A 25,226-nucleotide genomic window follows, 5' to 3' on the forward strand; every position below is an offset into this window, starting at 1 on the left:
AGGATTATTCTTCTCTTCCACACGTGCTTCGAGCGTGGCATCAACAGTAAAAGAAACAAAAGGCTGGTTTGCATCGTGTGCAAGAAACGAATACGATACCAATTTCTCTTTCTTACACATACGTCTTACACACCCCTCCATAAAATGAGCTGCAAGTTTAGGATAAATCGAGCTTCAGACCCAATTTCAAGCTCACATCACATCACATCACATCACATCACAACACAACTATTTTCAGCACATGTAGTGGGCCTTAATGCATGAATCCATTACGTGAAAATAAATTGCCGTATGATTCATATATATGAGACGGTAAGTGCAACTGATATAGCGTCCGACGAGACGTGATGTGACTTCAATCGTCCATGTCGACTACTTAATTTACCCAAATCAATTATAAATGAGATTAAATGCGAAAAAATGGCAAGCATTATGCTTAGTTAATGTCTTAATGCATGGGGTGATTCATTTAAAAGATAATACGGAAATAAAGAAGGATGCAAGGTGAGTCAAAAAGTCAAACCTCGATCGCCTCAATGCTTCCCACGCAACGCTGTCAGAGGAGTCAAGGAAGTGCTCACCCAATCCATTACCATCAGCTGCCACCCACGACGCACGAAACGTCGCCCCCAGCGACCACTCTGCTGACGCGTGCGCCGGTCACCCCTCGGTTGGGCGACGTGGCGAAGGTTTGGTCGACGAATAAGTTCGTCGATGGACGCTATTTCATTTCCCTCTTCGCGGTCTATGGAGAGCAACGTGAAATTAGCCCTCCCGGCCTACCTGCCTCGGTATTGGAGAGAGCTGTGGTCCTTCCGGTTTCGTCCAGTAATAGGGCTGGTAGCGGAGACGAAGAGTAATTCTGTCTCCAACGCTCTCACCCAACCGCTCCACCGCTGCCACCGCCTCTGGTGGTCACGGAGTCCCCGAGGAAACGAGGGAATCTGGGAAACGAGAAACGAGGGTGGGGGTATTTTTTCTATTAATGACACTGTTACCATGGGGATGACTCCGTTGACCGATGTACGAAAGAGATCGACAGCAGATAAAGGCAAGAAAAGACGCGAAGGCAAAAGCTTAGCGAAGCGAAGCGAAGGAAAGAAGCCCTCTTTAACACGCCTCTCCTTCGAGAAGCCAAATAGATAGAGAGAGAGAGAGAGAGAGATAAGAGTTGTCTCGCTCTCCTTTCTTCGCACTTCTCTTTAATGGGTGGTAGCAGTGGTAATAATACGAACAATAATTTCCTCAACAACCCCCATCCTCGGCTCGCCGGAAACCTTCTCCCACCGCGATTGCTGCTGCCGGATCGACGTCTCCCTCCATTTTCCTCTCACGCTCAGGCTTCGATCCCCTGTGCCCCTCTTCTCTTCTGGAGAAATTAGGGATTCGGAAGGCCGCGGTCCCACCGCTGCTCGGATCAAGAGAGGTAGCTCATCAACATTCGTTGGCTTGATGAAGCGGCCAAGATCATCGTCGTACGGGGAGGACTTCGACGACGGTAACGATGTGGGTGAGAAGCTGGGCTTTAGGGACTGGCCGAGGAGGAACCAGGATCCCGACCGCTCGGTTTCGTCGTCGCACCGAAGGCCCTCCTTCTCCAAGACGGAGGGCTTGCGGAAGGTCTCGTCGTCTTCTTCATCGCACGATCGGCCTCTCGACGACGATTGGGAGCCATCGCGGCACATCCGGAGACGGTACGATCATGAGCCGGAGCCCTTCGATTGGCGGAAGAGCTACGATCGGTACCGGGATGGCAGGGACGGCGGGGATCGGCTGATGCAAGCCTCGTCGCCGCGGGGCTCGTCGTACGGAAGCGACCGGATGCACCGGTCTGAGAGCTTCTCGGGGTTGAGGAGGGAGTTTCCGAAGGGTTTTAGGTCGGATAGGGACCGGTCGAGGAGGGAAGGGAATGCTAGCTCGTCGTGGTGGAGATCAAGAAGTTCCAAGGAGCTCAGTGCTGACGAGGTGCGGAAATCGCCGTCGGTTGATTCGGATTCAGTCGGGAGGCGGAGTCATGCGGCGTCGCCGGATGATCATAGGGGGAAAGTGAGGTCCAGGGACTCCCCCACCGGGGTGCAATCCAGAAGGGCTGAGATCCAGACCGTGAAAACATCGAAGTCATGCAAGGAGAGCGGCAGTAGTAGCGAGATGGAAGAGGGGGAGCTCGAGCCAGATCCCAAACCGGAACCGGAACCGGAACCTGTGGCTGAACCTTCTAGTGATAGTAAGGCAGCAACCGGATTGGAATCACAGAACCACAAGGATAGAGATCCTGAGTACAATAGTCTTTCTGAAGAAGTTCCTGACCAGAAAGAGATCTTAGTGGGTGGAAAGAAAGTGGTTGTTGATGATAATGGTTCTGTTGTTATGGAGGAGGAAGGGAAGTTAACAGATACTACTATAGTGGACACAAAAAATACAAATGATCAGGTAAGAAATGATCAGGCTGTTGATAGTAGGCTGCTGGATGTGAGTAGCAAGTTAACAGATGCCGTAATGGACGGAGGAAACATTAGTGATCAAGGAAGGAATAACCAGTCTACCGCTGTCAAGGAGTTGGATGAGGGTAGCGGGGAAGGTGAAGGAATGGCTAGGGATGCTTATGGGGATAACGAAGTAGAAGGTAAATTTTGTGGGGAGAAGTGTGATGCTGTCAAGGAGCTGGATGACAGCAGGTGGGAAGGAGAAAGAAAAGCTGAGGATGCTAATGGGGATATTGAAGTGGAGGTTAAATTTTGTGCGACAAAGCAGGAAGCCTGTGGGGAAGACAACTCGTGCTCCCAGTTTCATGGGGAAGAACTGGCAGGCAATCATGAGGGGCAGGCAGTTGAGGAAGAAGCAAAAGAGATGACATCTGCTATTTCTCCTTTGAAAGAAGAGAAGTTAGTGGAGGATAAGGAAGAAGCTCGACCCAATGAAGCTGTAGTCGAAATTGAGCAGGCAGTTGAGGAAGAAGCAAAAGTGATGACATCTTCTATTTGCCCTTTGCAGAAAGAGATTTCAATGGAGAATAAGAAAGAAACCCAATGCAATGAAGCTAAAGTTGAAACCAAACAGAAGCATGAGACAGCCAATGAACAAGGTGTGGAAGCTGAAGATGAAATTCAGCAAAAACATGAGACTGGCGTGGAGTTTGAAGTTCAGCAGAAAGAACAAAGTGGTATCGATCTCGAGACTGAACCAGAGGGAAGTAGTAGCTTGTTTGATCAAACTAGGGAAGTTACTTGTGAGATTAATCATGAGGTAGTGACATTGACACTTATGAGGGACCAGAGTAAGCTGAATTACAAGGACAAAGGTAAGGGACTTGCATTTTCTCTCTCAGCCGAAAGGGATTCTGTGGAAGATGATGATGCCATCGAGGGCTTTAGCGGAAGGGGTTTCGAATTGGTGTTCCGATCTGACACTGGTCAACCAGAAAAAGCATGCTCTAGTGGGATTGTTGCCCGCAGACTTGAAGATGACAATCTCAAAATTGAACCTCTTGATCTCTGTCTTGCTTTGCCAGGTGGTTTGTTTGATCATTCTTCAAAACATTCAAAGCCAAAAATCGAAACCCTGAGCTGTGCCAGGGACATACAGTCTTTGCCATCCTCATTGAGAACAAATTCAAATGGATTTACAACTTCGATCTCATTCACAAGCTCTCAACCCTTTGTTCATAATCCTAGTTGTTCTCTCACGCAAAATTCGTTGGACAATTATGAGTACTCGATTGGTAGCCATCCTATATTTCAAGGAGTTGATCAGGTGTCCAGTGGTACAATATGGCAAGCTCAGACTTCAAATGATTCTAAAATGAAGGGATCTGTCCCCCTCTACCAAAGGGTATTGCTGAATGGTAACTTATCACATAATTTACTTAACACCACGAATGGCCAACATCAATCAGTGCCCACTTGCATCCAGCAGTCAAGCCTTCCAAGACAGATGTCCCCGACGGACAGCCATGGTTCTCATGAGACTGGATCACAACTTAACAAGGACAAGCGGCTGCTTATGGGGGAAAGAAACAGCAGCAGTTTGTGTAGGACTGAGAAACGGGATGGAGAGCAGCTCATCCTTAATGGTTCTGGTGTTACAGAGAAGATCCTTTCCAAGATTATGGCAGAACCTTTGCAACTTAGTGGCAGAATGCTTCAGGAAATGACTGATCAGTCAGTAGCCTACCTGAGGGAAACCATTTCTGAGATGCTAACTGTTACAGATAAAAGCAGGCAGATGCGCGAATTTCAGGAGGCACTTCGAAGGAGGTCTGACATGACAATGGATACATTAATCAACTGTCCATGTGTCCTCCTAGAGATTCTGGTGGCCATAAAAACAGGTCTTCCTGATTTTATTCGGAGAACTACTAACATAAAATCTTCCGATTTGGTTGAGATATTCCTGAACTTGAAGTGCCAAAATCTTGCTTGTCGGAATTCCTTGCCTGTGGATGATTGTGACTGCAAAGTTTGCATAGACAAAACTGGCTTCTGCAGTGCTTGCATGTGTCTTGTGTGTTCCAAGTTTGATAATGCATCAAACACTTGTAGTTGGGTTGGCTGTGATGTATGTCTACATTGGTGCCACACAGATTGTGGATTACAAGGTTCTTATATTCGAAATGGGCTTAGCACGTCGGCTGATGAAGGAATTACTGAGATGCAATTTCACTGTGTTGCTTGTCACCATCCTTCTGAGATGTTTGGCTTTGTCAAGGAAGTTTTTAAAACCTGTGCTAAGGATTGGAAAGTAGACACTCTTGCTAAGGAGCTTCAATATGTCAAAAGGATCTTCTCTACCAGTAATGATTTACGGGGTAAAAGATTACACGATTTAGCTGATAAGATGCTGCTGAATCTGGAGAAAAAAGCCAGTCATTCTGAAGTTGTTATGCACATTTTGACATTCCTTTCCGGTAAATTGTTTTGCATCTGCAACATTACAATTCCAGTTAATTTTGCCTTTCTTTCATGCATATCCAGTTCATAACATTATCTTATGTGTCCTTCATCTATTTTGCTGGGATTGTAGTATACTTCACATGCTCTATAGTTGAAAATTCAACAACATCAAAGGTCTTGGTGCTTGTCATACATCTTGTATCTAAGGATAACTTTGAAATCTGTTGCGACACATGCACCTATTCATATTTATGAAATTGTCTTTACCGAGAAAAATATGACTATAAGCTTAATAACCTGACTGATCTGACAAGTAAAGTGTTATATTTTCTGTTAATGTTTCATTTTATAATGAAGAATAAATTATCTTCACTTCTCCCATGTTCAATTTTATCTTCACTTGTTAAGCTTTGTTCTGTACTGATCATGTAATTTATAGGTGGATGCAACTTTGTTGTCCTTAAATCAGAACATCAATTAGTTGTATATGGAATGACTTTTTGTGCTGTACTTCACAATTTGTTACTCTATGGTTTTATGTGTACTGTTGCAACACATGGTTTATAAATGTTAAGGACATTTCAAGATTGCCATCGTTAAGGATTTGCTATCACTGAGCTGAGTGGGAGGACATGAATTTTAGTAGTTAAACCAAATATTTAGTTTCTTAAGGCTAACTTATATCTGTTCATTTATTGTCTTTATTGTAATTACTGTCAATATCTGCTGCTTTTTTTTTCCTTTCACTGGCTTGATTTAAAGCTCATCCTGTATGATCTGATTGAAAATCAATTTTTGACCGAGCACACTGAACTACTGAGTTCCAACTGAAATCTTTGGACACCTAACTGTTTTTTTTTATCTGATCAAATTTGAGGGTGGTTGGTTTTAGCCATTTTTTCAGCTCAGGTTTGGTTGAAGCTGATTGTTCCCGTTGCCTCATCTTTTGATCATGCATTCTTCCAGAACTTGATAAAAAATGTGGCTGTCATAAAATGATTGAATATCAGCCTGTTCAGATATGGGTTGTTTTGGATTGGTTTTGAAAGAACTGGAAACCAAACCTATATTTAAGTGAATTTATATGGTGAAGGACGTGTAACTATAATATAAATATGTATAATTATAAGATTTTATGTACTATATCATCAAAGGTTTCAATTTTTTTTTGTCATTATACAGTATTCAGTCCGAGCTGGATTATTTAATTTTTACATCAAATTGTAAGGGAAAGTGAGTTGTTTGGTTTCTTTCTAAATTTAAATGAGTTTAATATTGGAGGAAGGGGAATCAAACCAAGACTAACATGCGGCTTTTCCATTCCTCATTTATATAATTAATTTTCACACCCCTAAATAGAAATCATGACTAAATCTGAATGTATCATTACACAATAATATAATTTTTAATCCTAGTTTGAAACATTAATCATTACCATACATCAAGCATTAAAAATTGAGTCTGTACCTATGTAACTTATTGAAATATTGTAAACTGTTAGAATAACACAGTTAACTAAAATGCACCCTGAAGAACAGTGAGAACAATATAGTATTATTGCATATGTTTTTGTGTTCAACGTTTGCTAGATAATGGCAAAAACTACTTATAAAATTGTTGAGGTTGGCTTTTTTTCGGAGTGGGGTGTGGCTGGCTTGGCAAGGAAGTGGTACTATCCCCACTTTTTTTTTTGATTTTTGAAAGTTACGTTCCATCTAGACTCCACATTCTGGTCAAAGCTTGTTCTTAATAGTGGGATTTGTTAGTCTTTAAGAGTTGGTGTTTCCACTTGCCACTTCTATGTTGGTATTATATGATCAGTGATCAATGATGCAATAATTGCTTCGGCTTTAATATAGAAATATTCTTGTCATATAAATGCTCTGTATGTGTAAGGTTGTATTTTTCTCTTAAAACGATGGTTGAGTCTCTTGCAGTGTTTAAGGGTTTAAGACCTTTTTTGTGTTTATCTCTTTGTATACAATATGTCTCTTTGTATCTGTAGCATTAAGACTTCTAATGTCAAAAAATTACATATAAAGGTGCGAAAGCTTGGCCAATTAGGGACGTTGTCATCTTTTTTTTAGTAAAGGCAAGTCTATAAGGTGCCATCATCTTACATAGGTTCCATACATGCTAGACAACTGATAATATAAAAATATAATTATCTTTGAAGTTCCTTATATGCAAATGTTTCATGCCCCTTTCCATATTAATTTTGCTACAATTTGATGACTAATTTGGCTCCATATGACAGGACCAGTTAACAGAATTACTCCAGTGCATTCTTTCCTTTTCTACACTTGTTTAATTTTCAGCCTCTCAAGACATATTGACAACTTGTACTTCTTGAAGTTCTTCCATTTTATCTTATTTCGTCTTTAACTCTGAAAATGGTTGGAGAGCTTCTGGACTAATGTTGTCACTTTGGGTCTCTTGATTAATTTGTTAATAAAAAAAGAAGTTACCAAACACATTCAACAATCAAAACAATAATAATTAAATCTTAAGCCACACTGAGTTTGACTGTGTCTGCTGACACTATCCTTCTCCACGAGCTACCTCCCATGAGACATGAGGCGAAGTCTCCAAATCCTTAGAAGCTTCTGCTGATGATTTGGTGCATCAACACACCAGCAAACGTGATAGGATCCCCTTTAATCTGGCATAAAGTTCACCTGGGTTCTAACACCACCAATTGAACTCAATTCTCTACAGTGATTGGTTGCTTGAATAGTTCTTTTATTTCACACTTCCAAACCACATAATCCAACTGATATTTAGTCTTAATTCACAAAATAAAATGTGTTTTATCTGCTGTATTTGTCTACTAGCATATGCATGAAAAATATTGTGTTTATATCTAAATCTGGATTTTTTACTAATTGAAATAATAATCTCTCTGTTGCATTATAAATTTTATTTCAGATAGTGAATTTAACCTCAGCAGTGCTTCCGTCTCTACACCTAAGGATTCATCCAGAAATGAGGCTGGCCAAATCAATGTAGCTTGCTCTAGCAAAGACTGGTTACCATCTGTTCCTTCAGAGAAGGCCTCCCTTCTTGAAAATACAGGACTTGTTTTGAGCATGGGTTGTGACCAGGTCGGCAGAAAAGCTAGGGATGTCGAGCTGCAAATGAGCCTTGAAAAGAAGCCAGTTGTTGATGAGCTGGAGAGTGTCATAAAGTTCAAACATGCGGAGGCAAAAATGTACCAAGAACGTGCTGATGATGCAAGGAGAGAAGCCGAGAGCCTAAAGCACATATCAATAGCCAAGAATTCTAAGATTGATGAAGACTATGCTAGTCAAATTGAAAAATTACGATTGAGCGACGCAGAGGAAAGGCGCAGACAAAAGTTTGAAGAACTACAAGCTATCGAGAAGGCACACCGAGAGTATTTCAATATGAAGATGCGGATGGAAGCTGATATCAAAGATCTATTATTAAAAATGGAAGCTACCAGACGAAATTTAAATACATGACTGTGATTCAATGACCGACAGTTTGTGGTACTTGGCTTTCTTATCGGATGACTACAGCTATAGGTCAGCCACATTTGTAGGATTCTCACATTAAACTTGTAAGTTGTAGGAGTTTTAATCTTTCTACTCTTTGTCATGCTCTCCTTTTTATTGATTATCTGTATGATGTAAGAATAGCTATTCAAATGAAAAAAAAAGAGAAAAAGAATGATCCTTGTCATCTGGCTAACCGAGTATTAATCAAAGTTGTTCTACTTCATGTGAGTTGGTCTCCTGTGAAAATCAGTTTTTGTTTAGGTATACTTTGCTCAATCGACTTGGTTTGATGACAGTCAACATTCTGAATTTTCCTTACTTTCTCCTTGGCGACCTTTTTTGCTGTTTACTTTGGTTTCATTTTAACACTTATCTTTCAATTATATATATAAAACTTTGTTGCTTTATGCTACTCATGTTGTTCTTATTTTTTTGTTTTGGTAATGTTATGCCAAGACTATTCTTATGTCTTTCCATTATTGTTGTCCTAATGGTCCACTTGTTTGGTGCGACAAGAATCAAGTAAAAAGAACAATAAATTTGTTTTTCTTTGTTTGTTTGTTTTACACCATTTTGCTTCAGAAATAATGTTTTCTAGAACTTGGTGCTTAATATCATTTTGGAAGATATACGATGTCTGTTATAGGTTCTAATTCTGTTGATGTGTTTGGATAATTACCTCCTATTGAAATATGTTGATAAGATGTCAATAGGAGAAGTAATGGACTAAGATAACGTCATCCTGGTTTGGATAATGGTTTACAGGTTCTTTTGGCTGCTATGTAATTATGTGGTATATTCATTTATGTCTTGCTAGAGACAACTCTCAAGCATTTGGCACTTGAGGGTTTCTGGATGTATATGCTATGGTAATAGCAGTTTCCTTGAACCGGTTGGGAGAGGAATTACATCCAGGTATTAACTGAGAGGAAAAAAAAAACTCTATGATCAGTTGATGCTCCCTTTGAAATTGGTAGATGTGATTGCTCTTAATTTGATTAGTGATATTGTCCTACATAGAGATTGATTGCAGGAAAAGGTCCCAAGTAGTTGGAACATTATGGATGGTCATTGTTGTTGGAATTGTTCAGGTGGATTATGCCATTTGAATCCTATTGTCTGTAACCTTTTCTAGAGTGATCATCTGCAGAAAATTTTTCCTTTTCTTCTTATATATATACATTTATTTTCCAACTGATTCTGTCGCGGAATTTCCTGCTTAGTTTTGACAATATATCATGTCCATCCAATACAAAATTTAAGAATTACTTGTATAGATTAGAACTGTTCTTCCACATTGAAAATGATTGATTTGCTACTTTTACCATCTATTAAGTTCTGATTGACCTTAAAAATTGCCTAAAATGAAATTTTGTCTCAAAGATTGAAGTGCACGAAAGGCAACCATTTGTAATTTGGGACAACTGGAGTTGTTGGTACAATTTGTCCAGTTTCCTATTTGCCTCTTTCCATCTTGCTTTTTGACGAGTATCCTTGACCAACAAAGACAGCTAACTTTAATGTGGATATCGCAATTGGAGTTGGACTATATGTCAAAGGCAACCTGAAGCTTTAAGCCTTTTTTAGGATACTACTTCTAAGGTTCTTTTAGTTTGACTATCTTTTTGTAATTGGCTTGACTTTACAAATAAGGAGTTGACTCCAAAGTTACAAAGCACCTCATATTGCTAGCTGTATTCATATCGAGATATTTTGTATATGATACTTGTACAGTATGCATAAGATATTTCATCTAAGTTCTTAATACTTAAATAATTAGTAAACTTGTGCAACTAAAATGCTATGAAGATGCTTAGGACATAGGTCATGAATATTTCTTGAGAAAACAGTCTTTTGTAGATATTAATTATTAGATAGATTGTTTTGCATAATTTTTGTATTAGTGGAATGGTCTTCATTTACGAAAATTTCTTGTTGCTTTCTCTATAATCTTGACATATTATGTTAAAAGAAATTCTCATTGATGAACGAGGTAGATGTGCTTATCATGAATCATGTTATATGACTAGTTCTTGCAATCAATGTGTGTCAAACATTGTTGTATTTATTACATATACGATTTGATTTTTAATTTCCTTATGAATACTGTATCTTATGGTGCCTTACCAAGTTTTGATGTTTCTGTGAAACTTGATTTGAAGCCTGCTATTGATGTAAACCTATTGATAGTGTATTGCTGCTACCTTAAGAAATTTTGTAGAAGAATATGAAGTTGGTAATCGTGGTTCTCTTTAATTGAACTTGTTGGGTCAATCAGGTCAATTTTAAGCTATAGTTGTTGTCACAATCGGGATTTATAGGATGGCTCAGTAGGGAGTATCTGCAGAATAAAATTGTTTTTGACTTGCTATCCGTCCAATTGATAGTAAGACTCTTTTTGGAAGTATTTGTTGTTGCAAATTAGGATCATAACTATATCTCTTGTTGCTTCACAAATCACTTTTGTGTTTTCACTTTCAAATGTGAACCATCTTTTCATTTTGAGTTGCAAACATTCAGAATTAGCCCGAGCTGTGCTGATGACACATTTTAGTTTCCTGTATTCATGTTTCAGTCAAGAATTATCTGATTAGATTTGCTATAGAATGGATTTAGTTGTGCAACGTGCATACTTGTATCATAATATGTGTTTCTGTGAGAACTCTTTTGCAGGTCATCGTAAAAAAGAGACATTAGTTGTGATTTTTGATATTATATATTTTGTGGGAAATGATGATGAGCGCAGGTAAGGTTGTATATTCCTATGAATACGACTGTTTAGTATGCTTTACCGCTTCGTTTCTTTCCAAACATACATCTTTATTGATGTCAAGAATATTAAAAATATTCTACGTGTTTTGTATTTTTATATATTTTAACTCAAACTAGCCAGCAGGAATCATATTTAGAAGTAAATTTCCTGTGAATGATATATATATATATATATATATATATATATGTATATATATGTATGTATATATATGTATATGTATATATATGTATATATATGTATATATGGTAGTTCGTGAGAAATACAAATTTATTTTTATCTGGAGTAATAAGTAAAATCGACAGGCATGTAGAGGCAACGAGCCCAGTCAGGTGATCACGTCTTCGTCTACTACTGAACCATGTTGCACATGCTCGGGTGCATGACGCACCACAAGGGCTGGATGGGCTCCGCCGCGATCCCCCTCCTCACCATCCGCTGCCGCCACTCGTGGAGCCGGTCCGTTGCCTCCGCGTACCGCTTCCTCCCGTCGCCGTCACGGTTCCCCGACCACAGCGCCTCTGCCATCGCCGCTGCCCTCGGCCACAGCCGTCCGTCCATCACCGCCCCGTCCGCCTGCTCCGACCACAGCGCCACCTCCCCACCCAGCACCAGCGCAGCCTCTGCTGCGCTTAGCCCGTGAGTGATGTCGTAGTCGTACACCCGCTGCCACGACTTGAAGGGCGCGCACCACGACCCGCCGTCCCCGCCCGCGTAGTTGAATGGTCGCCCCGGCTCGTCCCCCGTCTGCCGGTCGTATCGGCTGTCGTTCCCCACCCAGCCCCCGAAGCCGCAGTCCAGGTAGTAGAAGTCCGACGACGAGACGATCACGCGGTATCCGGCGGCCGTGAGCCGCTTGGTGTTGTTGGGCCCGTTGTTCCAGGTCTGGAGGACGGTGGTCTCCGGCGGCAGCAGCCCTGGGGACACCACCTTCACGGTAGAGCCCAGGAGGACGTCCTCCCAGTAGACGACGGTGCGGTTGAGGGCGGACACGATGAAGGGGCGGGTGGCGTTGACGAACATCTCAAGGAGCTGGTCGTGGGTGCCGCCGCCGGCTAGGAACCGTCTGATGGCCGGGTCCTGCTCCCAGCACGCCGGGTTCACCTCGTCCGCCCCTGCGTGGAGGAAGGGGTCCGGGAAGAGGGAGGCCACTCCTTGGAGCACGTCGCGGACTACCTCGTACGTTTCCGGCTCGAGCGGGTTGAGCTGCCCCGTGCCAGGCTCTGCCGCTAGCGCCGGACCGTCGGGCGGCGACCAGAACTTGTTCGCGCACGTCACGATCTCCGGGTAAGCCTCCGCCCACGACGCCGTGTGTCCTGTGCGTGCGCATACATACATTCCATTAGTCCAAATGCAGTCATTCCCTTCTTGCAAGCATAACAACAAACGTCAAGCGGGGGATGGATCGCCCACCGGGGGCGTCGATCTCGGGGATCACGCGGATGCCACGGTTCATGGCGTAGCGGACGACGCGGCGGACGTCGGCAGGAGTGTAGCGCATGTCGGGTCCGTAGGAGCCGCGGAGGGCGAGCTGGGGCGCGGAGGGGAGGAGGAGGGGGAAGGACTGGGAGTCCGTGATGTGCCAGTGGAAGACGTTGAGCTTGTTGTGGCTCATTGCGCGAATGGTGCGGAGGATGTCGCGGACGGGGTAGAAGTTGCGGGAGGTGTCGAGAAGGAGGCCTCGGTGGGGGAAGAGAGGGCGGTCTTCGATGCGAATACCGGCAGCGACTGCGGGTGGGTTGCCCCAGGCGAGCTGGGACAGGGTCTCGAGGCCGCGCATCGCGCCCCAGGGGGTAGCGGCGGAGAGCTCGGCGACCGTGGACGAGCCATTCGCGGTGATCGAGAGGGTGTAGGACTCGTCGACTCCGTGGCGGAGGGGGGCGGAGGGGTCGACAACGGAGAGGGCGAGGGAGCTGAGCGGGGGCGCGGACGAGGAGAGGTTGAGGTGAGGCGGGCGGAGGGGGCGGTAGCGCTCGAGCAGGAGGAGCCGGGTGTAGCGGGCGGCGGCGGCGCAGAGGTAAGGGTGTTCGCTGTATGGATTGAGGACGCGGAAGGAGGGGGAGAGGGGGACGGCGATGGCGGCCGGGCCGGACCACGACACAGAGATGGGCTTCGGCCACACGTTGATCTCGATCAGGGGCGCCGCGTCGGAGGAGGAAACCAGGGAGATGACGTTGACGATGACGACAAAGACGAGGAAGAAGAGAATGGAAGGGGTCGACTCCATTGTCGACCCAACACTGTTGCTTGCAACTGCGGAAGGTGGAGATTGGGAGAGAGGGGGGGGGCTTATAGAGGTAGTTAAGGGGATGTCGATTTGGAGCTATATAATTGGCAACTTGTGATTGGATTTTACGGTTGTGTTCTTCTTCTTATAGCATTTGGAATTAGGTTTCTTATTATGTTGTTGGCCAATTAATCTCGAAAGCAAAGGAAAAGGTTGACATTTGGCGTTAGAATCTGTCAAGCGTGGCAATATCTTGGGGAGGTTTTTCTACGATTATCCGTTGGACCTTTTAAGCACTGTTGTTGGTGAGACAAACACTTGGCCATCTAGAGAAAGACATTGACAAAATTGCATCCATCAATTGATATATATATATATATATATATATATATATATATATATATATATATATATATATACTAAACTTACTTAACGCTATGTAGTAATTCTTTTATGATGTTAAAAATATTGAGAATACCTTTATATTATATATTTTATATGACTTTTGAGTTGAAATAGATAAATAAATATTGACCATGATCAAGAATAAACAATCTTCTTTTAAATCTGGTAATGCACACGGCCGGCACTCGTTTGTCGTCGTTTATTTGTTCGATGGTTCATATGTGATCTTGCGAGGACATATGGCTTCATTGAATTAGACTTGGTAAGTAGTTGCTGTCATAGCTTTGGTCGTTAGTCTTATAGTTTGATCGCTCGTAGATAATCTTTTGTAGTTTGACTTTTTCGTATTTTGATCCTTAACTTATAATAGTTATATTAAAATTCTTATGATTATTGAAGTAAAATATTTAATCTTATTTACTCTAGCATTATCATTATATTGACGAAAGATATGATAGGTAACATCGCATACATGATACAAAAATGATCGACAAAAAGATAATTTTAACATCCCAAGTGAGTCATTTGCGTCGATGTTGCTTTACAACCGCGTTAACGAGAGGTGAGGCAAGGGCCTTGTGTCCCATCGACATAAATGCATAGCAGTGTGATACTGACATAGATGCAAAGTGATACCAGAGGAGAAAGAGGAGGGAGAGCGACAATGGAAGATGAGGCAAAGGAGGAGGACGAGAACGATGGTCGTATTTACATAAATGTAGTGCGACACCGATGCAGATGCAGAGAGTCGGCATCTGTGTCGACATCTGTGGGCTTTTGCTTTGCATCACCAACGTAGATGACTAGCGATGTTGATGCAGATCCAGAGCATCAGCATCTGTGTCTTTTACTTTATATCGTTCTGCATATATGTTGGCATCGACACAAATGCCGAGCAACATCTGCATCAACAAATGCATTAGCATATGTGGCTTCTACTCTATATTACCTTGCATTTGTGTCAGCATTGTAGAGCGGTGCTCAACCTTCTTCCCCCCTTCCTTATACCCTCATTTTTCTTTCCCCTTATGTTATTTTGTATTTGTGTCAGCGTCAATGCAAATATAAAGCGTTAGCATTTGCAACTTTTGCTTTACATCACTTTGCATATGCATCGACACCGACACGGATGCACAGTGTCGACATCTACGTTGACATATGCGACTTTTGCTCTACATCGGCCTACATATGCGTCGATGTCGACATAGATGCATAGCAGTGCTCATCCTTCTTCCCCCTTTCCCTAATCCCTCATCCTTCTTTCCTCTTTCACCGCTCTGCATTTGTGTCGACGTTGATGCAAATACAGATTGACATCGATGCAGATGCAGCGTGTCGACATCTGCATCAGCGGCTTCTGCTCTGCATCGCCTTGTATCTACATCGGTGCCGACACAGATGTAGAGTGATGTCGATGAGATACAGAGCGTCGACATTTACGTTGGCATCTACAACTTCTAATATGCATTGCCATGCATCTGCATTAGCACTTACGTAGATGCGGAGCAGCAAAAGAAGGAAGAAGGATGAGCACTGCTTTGCATCTACGTTAGCGCCAACACAGATACAAGGCGATATAGAGCAAAAGTCACATATGCATAGCGAACGACGTCGCTCTACATCTGTATCGACACAACCATCATTCCTCCCCTTACAAGAAGATGTAGAAATCCCTTAACTTCACTCGGCCCATCTCCAAGGACATCCCAGTGTCGTTCTCGTCGACCATAACCACAACAGCTACTAAGTCCTAAGCGAAGTCATTGTTTGCCACCACAATAACAATTGACTAAGAAAAAAAAAACTAAGATAATGAAATTATCTTTTTGTCTATCATTTTACATGTTATATCTTTACCGATAGTATTAGAATAAATAAAATTAAATATTTCACTTTCATAATTATAAAAATTTTAATTTAATTTTTTAATTTTAAAAATCAAAATACTAAGATGACTAAATGATAAATATGTAATTAACCCACGTTTATTCATTGTTGTTGCTACAACAGCATCGTATAGAGAACTCACAACAATGGTAGCTTGCCTTCTCCAAGCGAGCGTACAATTGGCTTGTAGATCACAATGTTTGGTTTAGGTTAGACGTGATAAACGGATTCAGAATAACATTACAGGACAATAAAAAAGAAAAAGAACTGTTTTCTGTATTGGCCTCTCCTTGTTTTCAGAATCAGCTTATTCCAAATCGATTTCCATGGCAATGCAAATTACTACTGCATCAGACATCAATTAGCTCACAAATTACTACTGCATCATAAAGAAAAGTATAACCTCAAATGAAAAGGTTCGGAGATGGAGGACCTAAATGAATATGGTGTATATTTCAACAAAATTCAACAAATTTGTTCTGACTGTCCCAAACCAGCGTCCTTAACATCCACATAGCCAAGGTGTCGTTTGTAGGAATAGCATAATCCAATGCTATATGATCAACACAACAGTTTTCACATAAATATTATCATCCAAGACATCTAATTGATGTTTTGCTTAACACTAAAAGATACCAACAATTTGCGCATAATCACCTAATCAGTTGAGGACTTACAAAAGCAATCTAATCATATTCAAGCTCATCCGGAGTGATGGGCCGCTTCAGGGGTATAATAGACTTCTTATCAACATCACGAGATAATGCCTTCCGCATATCTGAAAAATCAGGCAAGCAAATGAAACATAATTAGCATCATGATCTGTTTGGATAACTAAGCATGCTGTCACTTGATGTTTTGAATGAAGTCACTTACCCAACCCATCTTCTTCCCCGGAATAGTAGCGTAGTACTCTTCGGTATATCACATATCCAAGCTGTAGAAGGGAAAAAAAAAAGGTCAACAAACATAATAAATGAACACAAATATAATCAACTGCACAAGCAGGAAATCATGAGTATCAAAATAACTTGTTTGACTGAGATTTGGTACCACTAAGCGAGAACAATGAAATGCTTGATATGAAGTTTTAACAAATCCAGCATCAAATCAGGGCCAGTGACTACTGTTTAGTAATGCACCATGGAACTCCTTAACGAGTATAAACAAGTTGACTCTAACACCAACATCTATCTCATTCTTATAGGGCAGCTATATACAAATCCTTTAAAATATGTAAAAGTTTCATGTACGCCCCTTTAAACTTAATATCATGATTGTCTCTATAGTTTTCAAAATTCTTCCATATAGACCCATGCCCATGGATTTGTTGGACACACATTCAAAAACAAAAGTTTATCTACTTCCTACCTATGATATTTGGGATACTACTCAAAAAGGATTGGTTGTTAGGATTCTACACAGAAATGTGGTTAGGTATTCAACACAGAAATTTGGTTTAAGTTAAGATTAGCATTCTCAAGAAAGTTATGTCGGTGACCTAACAACACAGAAATTTGGTTGTTTATAGTTTCATTCTACAACAAAATGGATCACAGTTACAATAAATAAACCACACTTTTGCTCCTTCCAGATTCACAAAGGAAACACTCATGCGGTCATCCACTAACACGATGCAATCAATTCCTCATAACTCTCCTTCCAGCAAAATATGGACTTCTTTACTGCTCTTTATCACATCCATCACCTTCATTTACGTTCATAATGGTAATGGCTCCCCATCACAGAAATACTAAGTTAAAGTTTAAACAACACATAGCAGGGCTTTTTTTCATTCCATTAAACACCGTTTAGACTTGCCGAATCAGAACACGAGAATGTCATGATGTCTATCAAACAACAGAATGACAAAAAACAGAAATGATTTTGTCAAAAGTAAGCTGGAAGTGATAGAAGGCCTACCTTTTCATACATTTTCATGGCTGGCATGTTGGATGCCCTTACAAAAAGATCCACAAAGTATGCTTTATCGCTGCACAAGGTAACTTTATATATTAGCATGAAGAAACGCCAGAATAACAAGGGGAAAACTATCACAATCCAACGATGTGTGACTTATGGCATTGCTACAACCAGAATTGTTAAACCACAAGAACAACTACTCAAAGATCAAATAGTTTCCATTGGAACATAGGAAGACAATTTTCTTTTTTATTTTGAAGGCATAAAACAGCTTTGATGAAAGTAATGATAGGAACCTCAGCTGAGAAACAAGTGCTTTATGAATTACCAGATTGTTATTAGCTTGGAATTTGGATGTAGGCACATTTGTTTCCTGTTACTGTATCTAACAGAGAATCACTATTCAATTTGACCATTTCCATCTTCCAAACAAAATCAAACTTGATCAATCATGAGCATGATCATCCTCATGATTAACAGAATTTAAGAGATAGAGAGAGGCCAAGGAGAGGGTTAAAGCAAAAAAAAGATCAGTCAATTCATTTTTATTGTCAAGGGTTATATTGTATAATCATTTAGCAAAAGACTACAACATTTCTACGTGCACTAAAGTGCACCTTTTAGAAAATTGATTTACTGGTACTTTGTCATTCATGAGCTGTTCAGACCACCTTCAAATTTTAAAGGCTTAAAGAAGGATGATAGATACATCAACAACAATGGAAATAACAACCTCATAGATATTGACGATAATTAAGAAATGGAAGACAAATTAATCATTCATTTGATGTCAAAGACTGCAAATGAAATGCAGGGACACCTCCTAACTCAAATACTTGGGTTGAGGTAAAGATGTTTATGCCTGTTTTGGCTATTTGTGCATAACTGCCTTGCTGAATATGACTTCATGAGTGTGACCGCAGACCAATTACATCAATTAAACTGATGGCCATTGTTCCGCACATTTCCATAACAAAGTCATCTCACAAAGTATCCACAGCATGCCCAAAGGATCAGGAGAGGTTCTTTATCCAAAGAATTTCTTGAGCATGAATGACTTGTTAAAGTTGCAATTCAACTTACACTAGCACATCCAGTGTCTCGACTCAATAGTGAAAAGAGAACCAGACAGACAGTCACCTTTTAATGGAACTTCATTGTTACCATGTCTTGATAACTTATATTCAAGGAAAAGGTATGTTCAACCTTTTTGGAGTATCGAATTGTTGGAAGCAATTAAGAAAATTAGAAAGAGTCATGAAGGGGGATGGATAAGGATTTCGAGGACACAAAAAAATATGACTGCCTTGAAAAAAAAATCCCAGGATTGGTTGTCACCATCAAGTAAAGTTTTGCAATGGCTATTTCTTACAGTTATTCAAAAATAAAAAAATGAGTTGGGGTTTTTTTTTAATAAGAAAACAAAATTAATTTTCGTATTGGACTTGAAATGAGGACTGGCTGCTTCCATGGATTTTAACTGCCGCATCATTTTGCTTAAGCTGGCTCCAGTGTCAACCCAATAACTCTATAAGATGACATTCAAATGCAAATCTAACTGGCACAGCTAGCTGCACTAGCAGAACAAATCTTTTAAGCTATTCTATCGATTATCTATCTATTGGGTTGTGGTTTAAAATGTAATCTACAAGAAAAGTGTCAAATTTCAATTGATATAGAAAGATGAAAAAAGAAGAGAAAATTTTAATATTTTAAGATTAACTTGATTGCTATGACAATCAGTATGAAATGTAAAACATTTGAAACAGCAATACAAGAAGTACTGAGCATAGAAAGACATTATTTTATTATTAAATAATTCATGTAAAAAGTTTTCCTAACAAGTACTTATTTTTAGGCATAAGCTCAGTTATTTGTGAGGCAACTACCATAGAATTAGAATTACAAAATTGATTTTGAATAACATCTATGTGCTCAATATAGGCAACTCCATTAAATCATGTGATAAGCGATGAGACAATCAACTGCAAGATTCAGGCATGCACTTCAACAGAAAGCCCAGAAATTAGTCATGACTAATAAATAAACACAATAAAGGCAGAAAGAGAACAAATACTACATCTTGTCGCTGATATCCTCCAACAAGTGCATGAGTTTCTTGGCTAGTTTTTGTCTACGATACTCAGAAGAAACAGTAACTGCAGTTACATGGCCGTGCCAAGATTCACCTTGTCCTTCAACCTTACCCATAACTGAAACAAGGACATTAGCACACTGATACAATCAACCAGACGGTCAAACAGCACTAGAAACATAGATCTGAAATAAAGAACTTACTGTATCCCATGATATGATTACCGGGGCCCTCTGCAACGTGAAAGTAATCGGGCCACCGTGCCAGGTATGTCATGTAGAACGACATGTTGAACTGGTTGAATTCCAGAACCGGAGGCAAGGAATTTAGGTGAGCGAAAGAACCATAACGTGAACAAAGAGTGAAAGATTGAAGATGAGTAATAGAGAGGCAAGATTACGGTTTCTGTTAGGTGGTCAAGATTTACAGATGCGAAACGAAGTAGATCGTTGCAGCAGAACCGGCGGATGGTCGTCATTGGCACAGATGCAGGGAGAAACAAAGCAAGATAGTTATTCAGCAAGCTTATTCTTTTATCTTCACTGCTTCGTCTTTTTGGGCTACAAATAGCTTTTCCTTGTGGAACAAGTGCTAAACCCTAGACAGGGAAAAATGACACAAAGAAGGTTAAATAACCTGCTGAATCCAAACAAAACAAAGGGAAAAGAAAAGAAAAGCAACGTTCTAAACAAGGAATCGTCCACTAAACCTACTTAGTCTCCTTGTTAGGGTTCCTACCACGACCATTTGACCATCGTGGGAAAAAGTGAAACAATTAGAAATCAACAAATCCTAATTAGCGTCATATGGTCTGTTATTGCACTCGCAGTACGATGTAAAAATTAGACGAAGGGGAAAATGAAAAGTTCAGCGTCACCGGAGTCACTGGTCGATCAAGGCGATCAGGTTCCCAGACATCGACCTCCGATCCGGCGTTTTGGGCGGAGGATACGGCGACGAGGAAGAGGGCTGCGCACGAGTTGGCAGCGTAAGGCGGCGGAAGGATGTTCCGGAGACGAACTTGGTGGTGAGACGAGGTCTTCACCTTTTGTTTTAATGTTGTGTGTCTCAAAATGGGTCCCACAGTCGGCCGACAACCCGAGGTGTTTCTTCTATGTTTGGTGTCGTTCGGCAGAAACGTAATCCAGTTGGCAGAGATGGATGGCCACGTCGTCCATTCTATATAGTGCGAATTCATAGCACTCCAATTTAATTCTGTTAATAACCATTCTACCCTTATCAACAGTCGTCGCCCAATCTTGGACGCACCTTCACTAACCTTCCATTGCACCTCTGCCCTATCAACCGCCCCCCTCAGTCGTGTCGATCGGCTCGAAGAATCGTCTATCACTCGAAGTATAATCGTCCTTATTGGACCTCAATAATCATTCTAGTCCATCACTATTATATTATCGTTGACCTCTTTTATATCATTAATTATGAATAAACGAGAAAGAAAAAGGAATGATCGATACTATTTTATTATTAATCGTAAAAGAGAGGTACTTTTATTATTATCCAATCTCAAGCGAGAAAAAAAAGGGATGTAACTCGCAGGATCCGCAATGATATGAGTTATACAGAGAGACGAGGTTGACGATGGGTTCGACAATCCTTCCTTCCTCGTGCGAGGGTCGCGAGCAACGATGTAGGATAAGGTCAGATAAAATAATTTTTTTTTATGTAGTCAAGATATATTTTATGAAAAAAATTTAAAGTTTGAAATAATCTGAAAAAAAACAAAGTTGGGATTTTTTTTTTTCGAAATTCGTCCTTCTATATATTCTCTCACCATTGTGAATGACGTCATTCACGTGAATTCGTGGCATCGAAATCGAATTGTGGGCATCCCGCTATATGAAGTTACAATCTAAATCAGCCGTCCATCACGTGATCAACGATTAGAAATCCACCAGGTCTACTGCGATCCTCACAAGGATCAGCTGTATAGATTCAATCAAGAGACGATTATGCAACTAGTGCTCCAACGACACCTAATTGTCTTTGACGAGTTTGTGCCACGCGTCATTCGATGGATGGAGATCTGGGGGTCATTTAGATTCTTCGGAATAAAAAAGGAAGAGGAGGAGTAAAGTCTCCATGGATTCAAGGAGTCAAGCAGGGTTGAACGAAGTGATGAAGTACACTCCAATGGCGAGGTCGAGCCCCCACTTCGTCAAGGTCTTCTTCCCCGAGCTCTGCTCCGAATACCTGGTATTCCCTTCCCCTCCTCCGGCTCTCGGGTCAAAGATCAAATCTTTGGTGTCGGAGTAGCTAACAAAGCACGATGATGGTGTTTCCTTAGGGTTGTCGACACCTGGTACTGTTTTTTGGTTCTGTCCTCCTTCCAAGTATTAATCTTATAAGGAATCGACTGGTTTTCTTTCCGAGGGCAGCGAGTGGACTAGGCATCAGTGGTTGTTTAGTTCCTTGCAGACAATCTACCAGCAATTTCTTGTATCAATGAATAACTTTTTCCCGGTGAAGTAGCTAATTAATTGAGCATGAAGTGTGAATATTTACTTTTGTGGTAATGAATATGTCTGTCCTGATTAGTACTTTGAATATATAAAAATGTACTAGTTTTCAATTTGATTGTAGAAAAAACGAGGGAGAATATATAAGATGACATGGACATGTTCAAGGGAGACCTACAGATATTGGTGGTGCAGAGAGAGGTAGAGGAAAATCTAATAGGATTTTAGTAACAAACAAAATAGTTTTGAAAGCTCTTGATTTAACTAAAGATATAGTTATGCAGGGTGCTCAATGATGGGAAAGATTCATACAGCCAATCAAATAATTGGGATATTATGGCTTGTTGTAATAGCTGTTGTGGTTGTCTAGTTCTGAATTATAGTAAATTGTTTTGTTTGTTGTAGAAAATTCCACCGGCTTTCCGTGTACACTTGGAGAATGAATCTTTGGGGATGGTTTCTTTGAGAGGTCCAAGTGGCAAGATATGGGATGTGGAGCTGGTCGATAGCTCAAACGGGCTTCGATTTGAGAGTGGATGGAAGGAGTTTGTTGTGGACCATGCCATGGAGATTGGAGACTTCTTGGTGTTCAGGCTTGAGGGCTGCTCTTGCTTCTCAGTTTTGGTGTTTGATGCCACTGCATGCGAAAAGGAGGTGGCTTTCCTTGCAATGCCTAGCTGTGGTAATGTTGCCACTGTCCGTCAGTTCATGCATGGCAAGGAGGAAGCTGTCATTGATAGGCCTCACCTGCAGGACATTGATACCGTCATTGATGTGAACAACGACTGGGAGGAAGTCCAGGACTCCAAACCTCTGGTTTTACACCCAAGTGATGTCCCAGTTGTTGAAAAAAAGAAGATGAGAAGCGTTGACTGTCTCGCTTTCCAGGGATCTCCCTTGAAGGAGGCATGCATATATCCTGATAGTTTGAAGTCCAAACAATCGAAAACAGGCCCACGTGTTAAAGCAGGTTGTACTTTTGTTCTCTTTGGTGCACTCAGTTTATGCATTTCTCTATCCACTTCCAACAATATCATATTTTAGTTCCTTTTTTATAATTAATATGTTGTATGATTAACTTGATATTTTCAGCTCATACTAGTGACAACTGATCTGGTGAATCTTAATTATCTGTTCTCTAAGAGAAATAAATCAGCGAGGTAACTTTACCCTCTAGTACCATAGATGAAAAGTTCCAGAGTCTTATATCTTTGCAGAAGTCTTCAATCTGCTACAGTTTAATCATGAATAAGGCTAAATCAAACCCGCAGAGTGGTCACACAAAAACATAGTTCCAATTGCGAATTTATACATTTTGTTCAGCTAGTTCTGTCTACAAAAGGTGTGATTGTTTATGCCGTCTGTTCATCTTTGATACTCAAGGTATTAATGAAAGCTAAATCTTTTGTTGGCAGTTGCTAAAACTAGTACTTATTCTCAATCTTCTAGAACACAATCATTAAGCAAAAAACATGCGGGTTTCAGTCCATCAAAGCAATCAAATGAGCTTTTGAAGTGCTTGCGACTGCTGAAATCGAGTGAAGTTTGTCGACGTGGGGAAGGTACATGCTTTTTTCATAGAAAGTGAATGTAATATTTTCTTCTTAAAAAGTACAAATCTTTGTAGTTGCTTTATGCTTGTTTTATCGCTATAAGTAAAGCAAATTGTTGGGCCTTAGCATCTCTATTTCTTGTAGTTGTGGCAAAGGTGCAAAAAATGCCAGCTCTGTTATCGCAACGGCGGCCTGTCACAAAAGAGGAAGTATATAATGCTCTTCGAAAGGCAAAATCATTCAAATCAAAGAATCCATTTTTTCATGTAGTTATGTATGATTCTCATGTTTACACAGGCTTTTTTTTGGTAAGCACATATTAATCTATTTCACATTCCAATTTTACTAATTCGAGAATTTGTTTTTACTAATTCACATGTTTGGAAGAATTTGTTTTTACTAATTCGAGAAAGCCATTGCCTGCCTTTTTCATTCATAAATTTTCTCCCTCTTTCATATTTTTGGATGTTACTTCCTGTATAACTAATTCTAAAACCACAATATATATATACATATATATTGTTTGATTGGATGGATTGATCATATTGCAGAGACGGAAGAGGCCTTGTGCATATCAGTGTCACCTATCTGTCTGAGGTTCTTCAATGCTAAGTTCTATAGTATATTTAGACATGACATTGCAAATACATAGTCATTAATTCCTGTTTATACTAGTCTATACACACTAGCAAGTTGAGGATATTTGTCTGTTTCACTTGTCTCTGTTCTTGGTTTTAGATTTTGGATATTCATAAAATGATTTATATGTATATGTGTGTTTTCTTTCTATGTGGTTCTGCTCAATCCTTTCAAGTCTAAACTCTGTTAAGTGGTATGCAGAATGTTCCTTCATCTTTTGCAAGATTGCACCTTCCCAAGATCTCTCAAAGGATTACTCTATGGGATGAAAATGGGAAGCCGTGGAAGGTGACCTATGTGTGCTGTAGCAACTGCGGCGGCCTAAGTGGTGGTTGGGGAGCCTTTTCTTTCACTCAGAATCTGGAGAAGCATGATGTCTGCGTCTTTGAACTAATTAAGAGATCTCTTATGAAGGTCCATATCTTCAGAGTCGTCGACAAAATAACGCCATTGATCCAGAATTTTAGAGGCGAAAGTTAAAATTCTATGGCATTTTTTTCTTTTCCATCAGAAGACTGAAAGTATGTTGCTTGATTCTTCTTTTTTAATAAAGACTCAGAATTGTTTGGGGCTCTCATTGTCCAGTTATCCTCTTATGTGTCATCTTGCTCAGTGATTGTCACTGCAGTGTGTTACTCATCATCTAAGCTTTGGAAGAATTATTGGTGTCTAAATCTGATATTCAAGTATCTGAAACTGTTTTTTGTAACAGCAACTCAGAAGCTTTTACTATGGAATTCTTGCAAGAAACTCTCAGACCATTTAATTGATTTCTTTTCCTTTAACTGATATATAGAAGAAATATTTTATGCATCTTATCTAAACCACTATATATATATA

General features: G+C 40.6%; 4 protein-coding genes across 5 annotated transcripts; 2 read left to right on the forward strand and 2 right to left on the reverse strand.

Moving 5' to 3' along the window:
- The first annotated feature begins 1,093 nt into the window (after positions 1-1,093).
- Positions 1,094-8,596, forward strand: LOC103976077 (protein OBERON 4). Its single transcript, XM_009391263.3, has 2 exons — positions 1,094-4,903; positions 7,818-8,596. The coding sequence occupies exons 1-2, from the start codon at positions 1,453-1,455 to the stop codon at positions 8,372-8,374; spliced, it is 4,008 nt and encodes a 1,335-aa protein (XP_009389538.2). The 5' UTR covers positions 1,094-1,452; the 3' UTR covers positions 8,375-8,596.
- Positions 8,597-11,432: 2,836 nt separating this feature from the next.
- On the reverse strand, positions 11,433-13,501 carry LOC135599663 (beta-hexosaminidase 2-like). The gene is made up of 2 exons (XM_065094090.1): positions 12,594-13,501; positions 11,433-12,496 (listed from the first exon to the last, which is right to left on the reverse strand). Exons 1-2 carry the CDS (start codon positions 13,405-13,407, stop codon positions 11,532-11,534), a joined length of 1,779 nt encoding a protein of 592 aa, XP_064950162.1. The 5' UTR covers positions 13,408-13,501; the 3' UTR covers positions 11,433-11,531.
- Positions 13,502-16,133: 2,632 nt separating this feature from the next.
- On the reverse strand, positions 16,134-20,753 carry LOC135582321 (N-terminal acetyltransferase B complex catalytic subunit NAA20). Its single transcript, XM_065094091.1, has 7 exons — positions 20,595-20,753; positions 20,118-20,315; positions 19,921-20,011; positions 19,703-19,835; positions 17,623-17,692; positions 16,576-16,636; positions 16,134-16,477 (listed from the first exon to the last, which is right to left on the reverse strand). The coding sequence occupies exons 2-7, from the start codon at positions 20,193-20,195 to the stop codon at positions 16,386-16,388; spliced, it is 525 nt and encodes a 174-aa protein (XP_064950163.1). The 5' UTR covers positions 20,196-20,315; positions 20,595-20,753; the 3' UTR covers positions 16,134-16,385.
- Positions 20,754-21,811: 1,058 nt separating this feature from the next.
- Positions 21,812-24,982, forward strand: LOC135599694 (B3 domain-containing protein Os11g0197600-like). Of its 2 annotated transcripts, none has more exons than XM_065094092.1 (5): positions 21,812-21,931; positions 22,600-23,164; positions 23,610-23,756; positions 23,892-24,055; positions 24,588-24,982. In XM_065094092.1, the coding sequence occupies exons 1-5, from the start codon at positions 21,818-21,820 to the stop codon at positions 24,864-24,866; spliced, it is 1,269 nt and encodes a 422-aa protein (XP_064950164.1). In that variant the 5' UTR covers positions 21,812-21,817; the 3' UTR covers positions 24,867-24,982. The 2 variants fall into 2 exon arrangements, with proteins under 2 accessions (XP_064950164.1, XP_064950165.1); XM_065094093.1 differs by having other exon boundaries at positions 21,824-22,037.
- The last annotated feature ends 244 nt before the right edge of the window (positions 24,983-25,226 follow it).

This window comes from Musa acuminata, chromosome BXJ1-2 (genome assembly GCF_036884655.1).
Source record: "Musa acuminata AAA Group cultivar baxijiao chromosome BXJ1-2, Cavendish_Baxijiao_AAA, whole genome shotgun sequence".
Taxonomy (NCBI): domain Eukaryota; kingdom Viridiplantae; phylum Streptophyta; class Magnoliopsida; order Zingiberales; family Musaceae; genus Musa; species Musa acuminata.

What these genes read in the sequence shown, in the direction of transcription:
- LOC135599663 (XM_065094090.1), bottom strand. Translation starts at nt 13,407, where the DNA reads ATGGAGTCGACCCCTTCCATTCTCTTCTTCCTCGTCTTTGTCGTCATC. An exon ending in CCCCGAGATCGACGCCCCCG is followed by an intron (nt 12,497 to 12,593) that starts GTGGGCGATCCA and finishes GCGCACGCACAG; the next exon opens with GACACACGGCGTCGTGGGCG.
- LOC103976077 (XM_009391263.3), top strand. Translation starts at nt 1,453, where the DNA reads ATGAAGCGGCCAAGATCATCGTCGTACGGGGAGGACTTCGACGACGGT. An exon ending in CATTTTGACATTCCTTTCCG is followed by an intron (nt 4,904 to 7,817) that starts GTAAATTGTTTT and finishes ATTTTATTTCAG; the next exon opens with ATAGTGAATTTAACCTCAGC.
- LOC135582321 (XM_065094091.1), bottom strand. Translation starts at nt 20,195, where the DNA reads ATGACGACCATCCGCCGGTTCTGCTGCAACGATCTACTTCGTTTCGCA. An exon ending in TTGACCACCTAACAGAAACC is followed by an intron (nt 20,012 to 20,117) that starts GTAATCTTGCCT and finishes GAATTCAACCAG; the next exon opens with TTCAACATGTCGTTCTACAT. An exon ending in GAGGATATCAGCGACAAGAT is followed by an intron (nt 17,693 to 19,702) that starts GTAGTATTTGTT and finishes TACCTTGTGCAG; the next exon opens with CGATAAAGCATACTTTGTGG.
- LOC135599694 (XM_065094092.1), top strand. Translation starts at nt 21,818, where the DNA reads ATGGATTCAAGGAGTCAAGCAGGGTTGAACGAAGTGATGAAGTACACT. An exon ending in AGCTCTGCTCCGAATACCTG is followed by an intron (nt 21,932 to 22,599) that starts GTATTCCCTTCC and finishes TGTTTGTTGTAG; the next exon opens with AAAATTCCACCGGCTTTCCG. An exon ending in AGGCCCACGTGTTAAAGCAG is followed by an intron (nt 23,165 to 23,609) that starts GTTGTACTTTTG and finishes TTTTGTTGGCAG; the next exon opens with TTGCTAAAACTAGTACTTAT.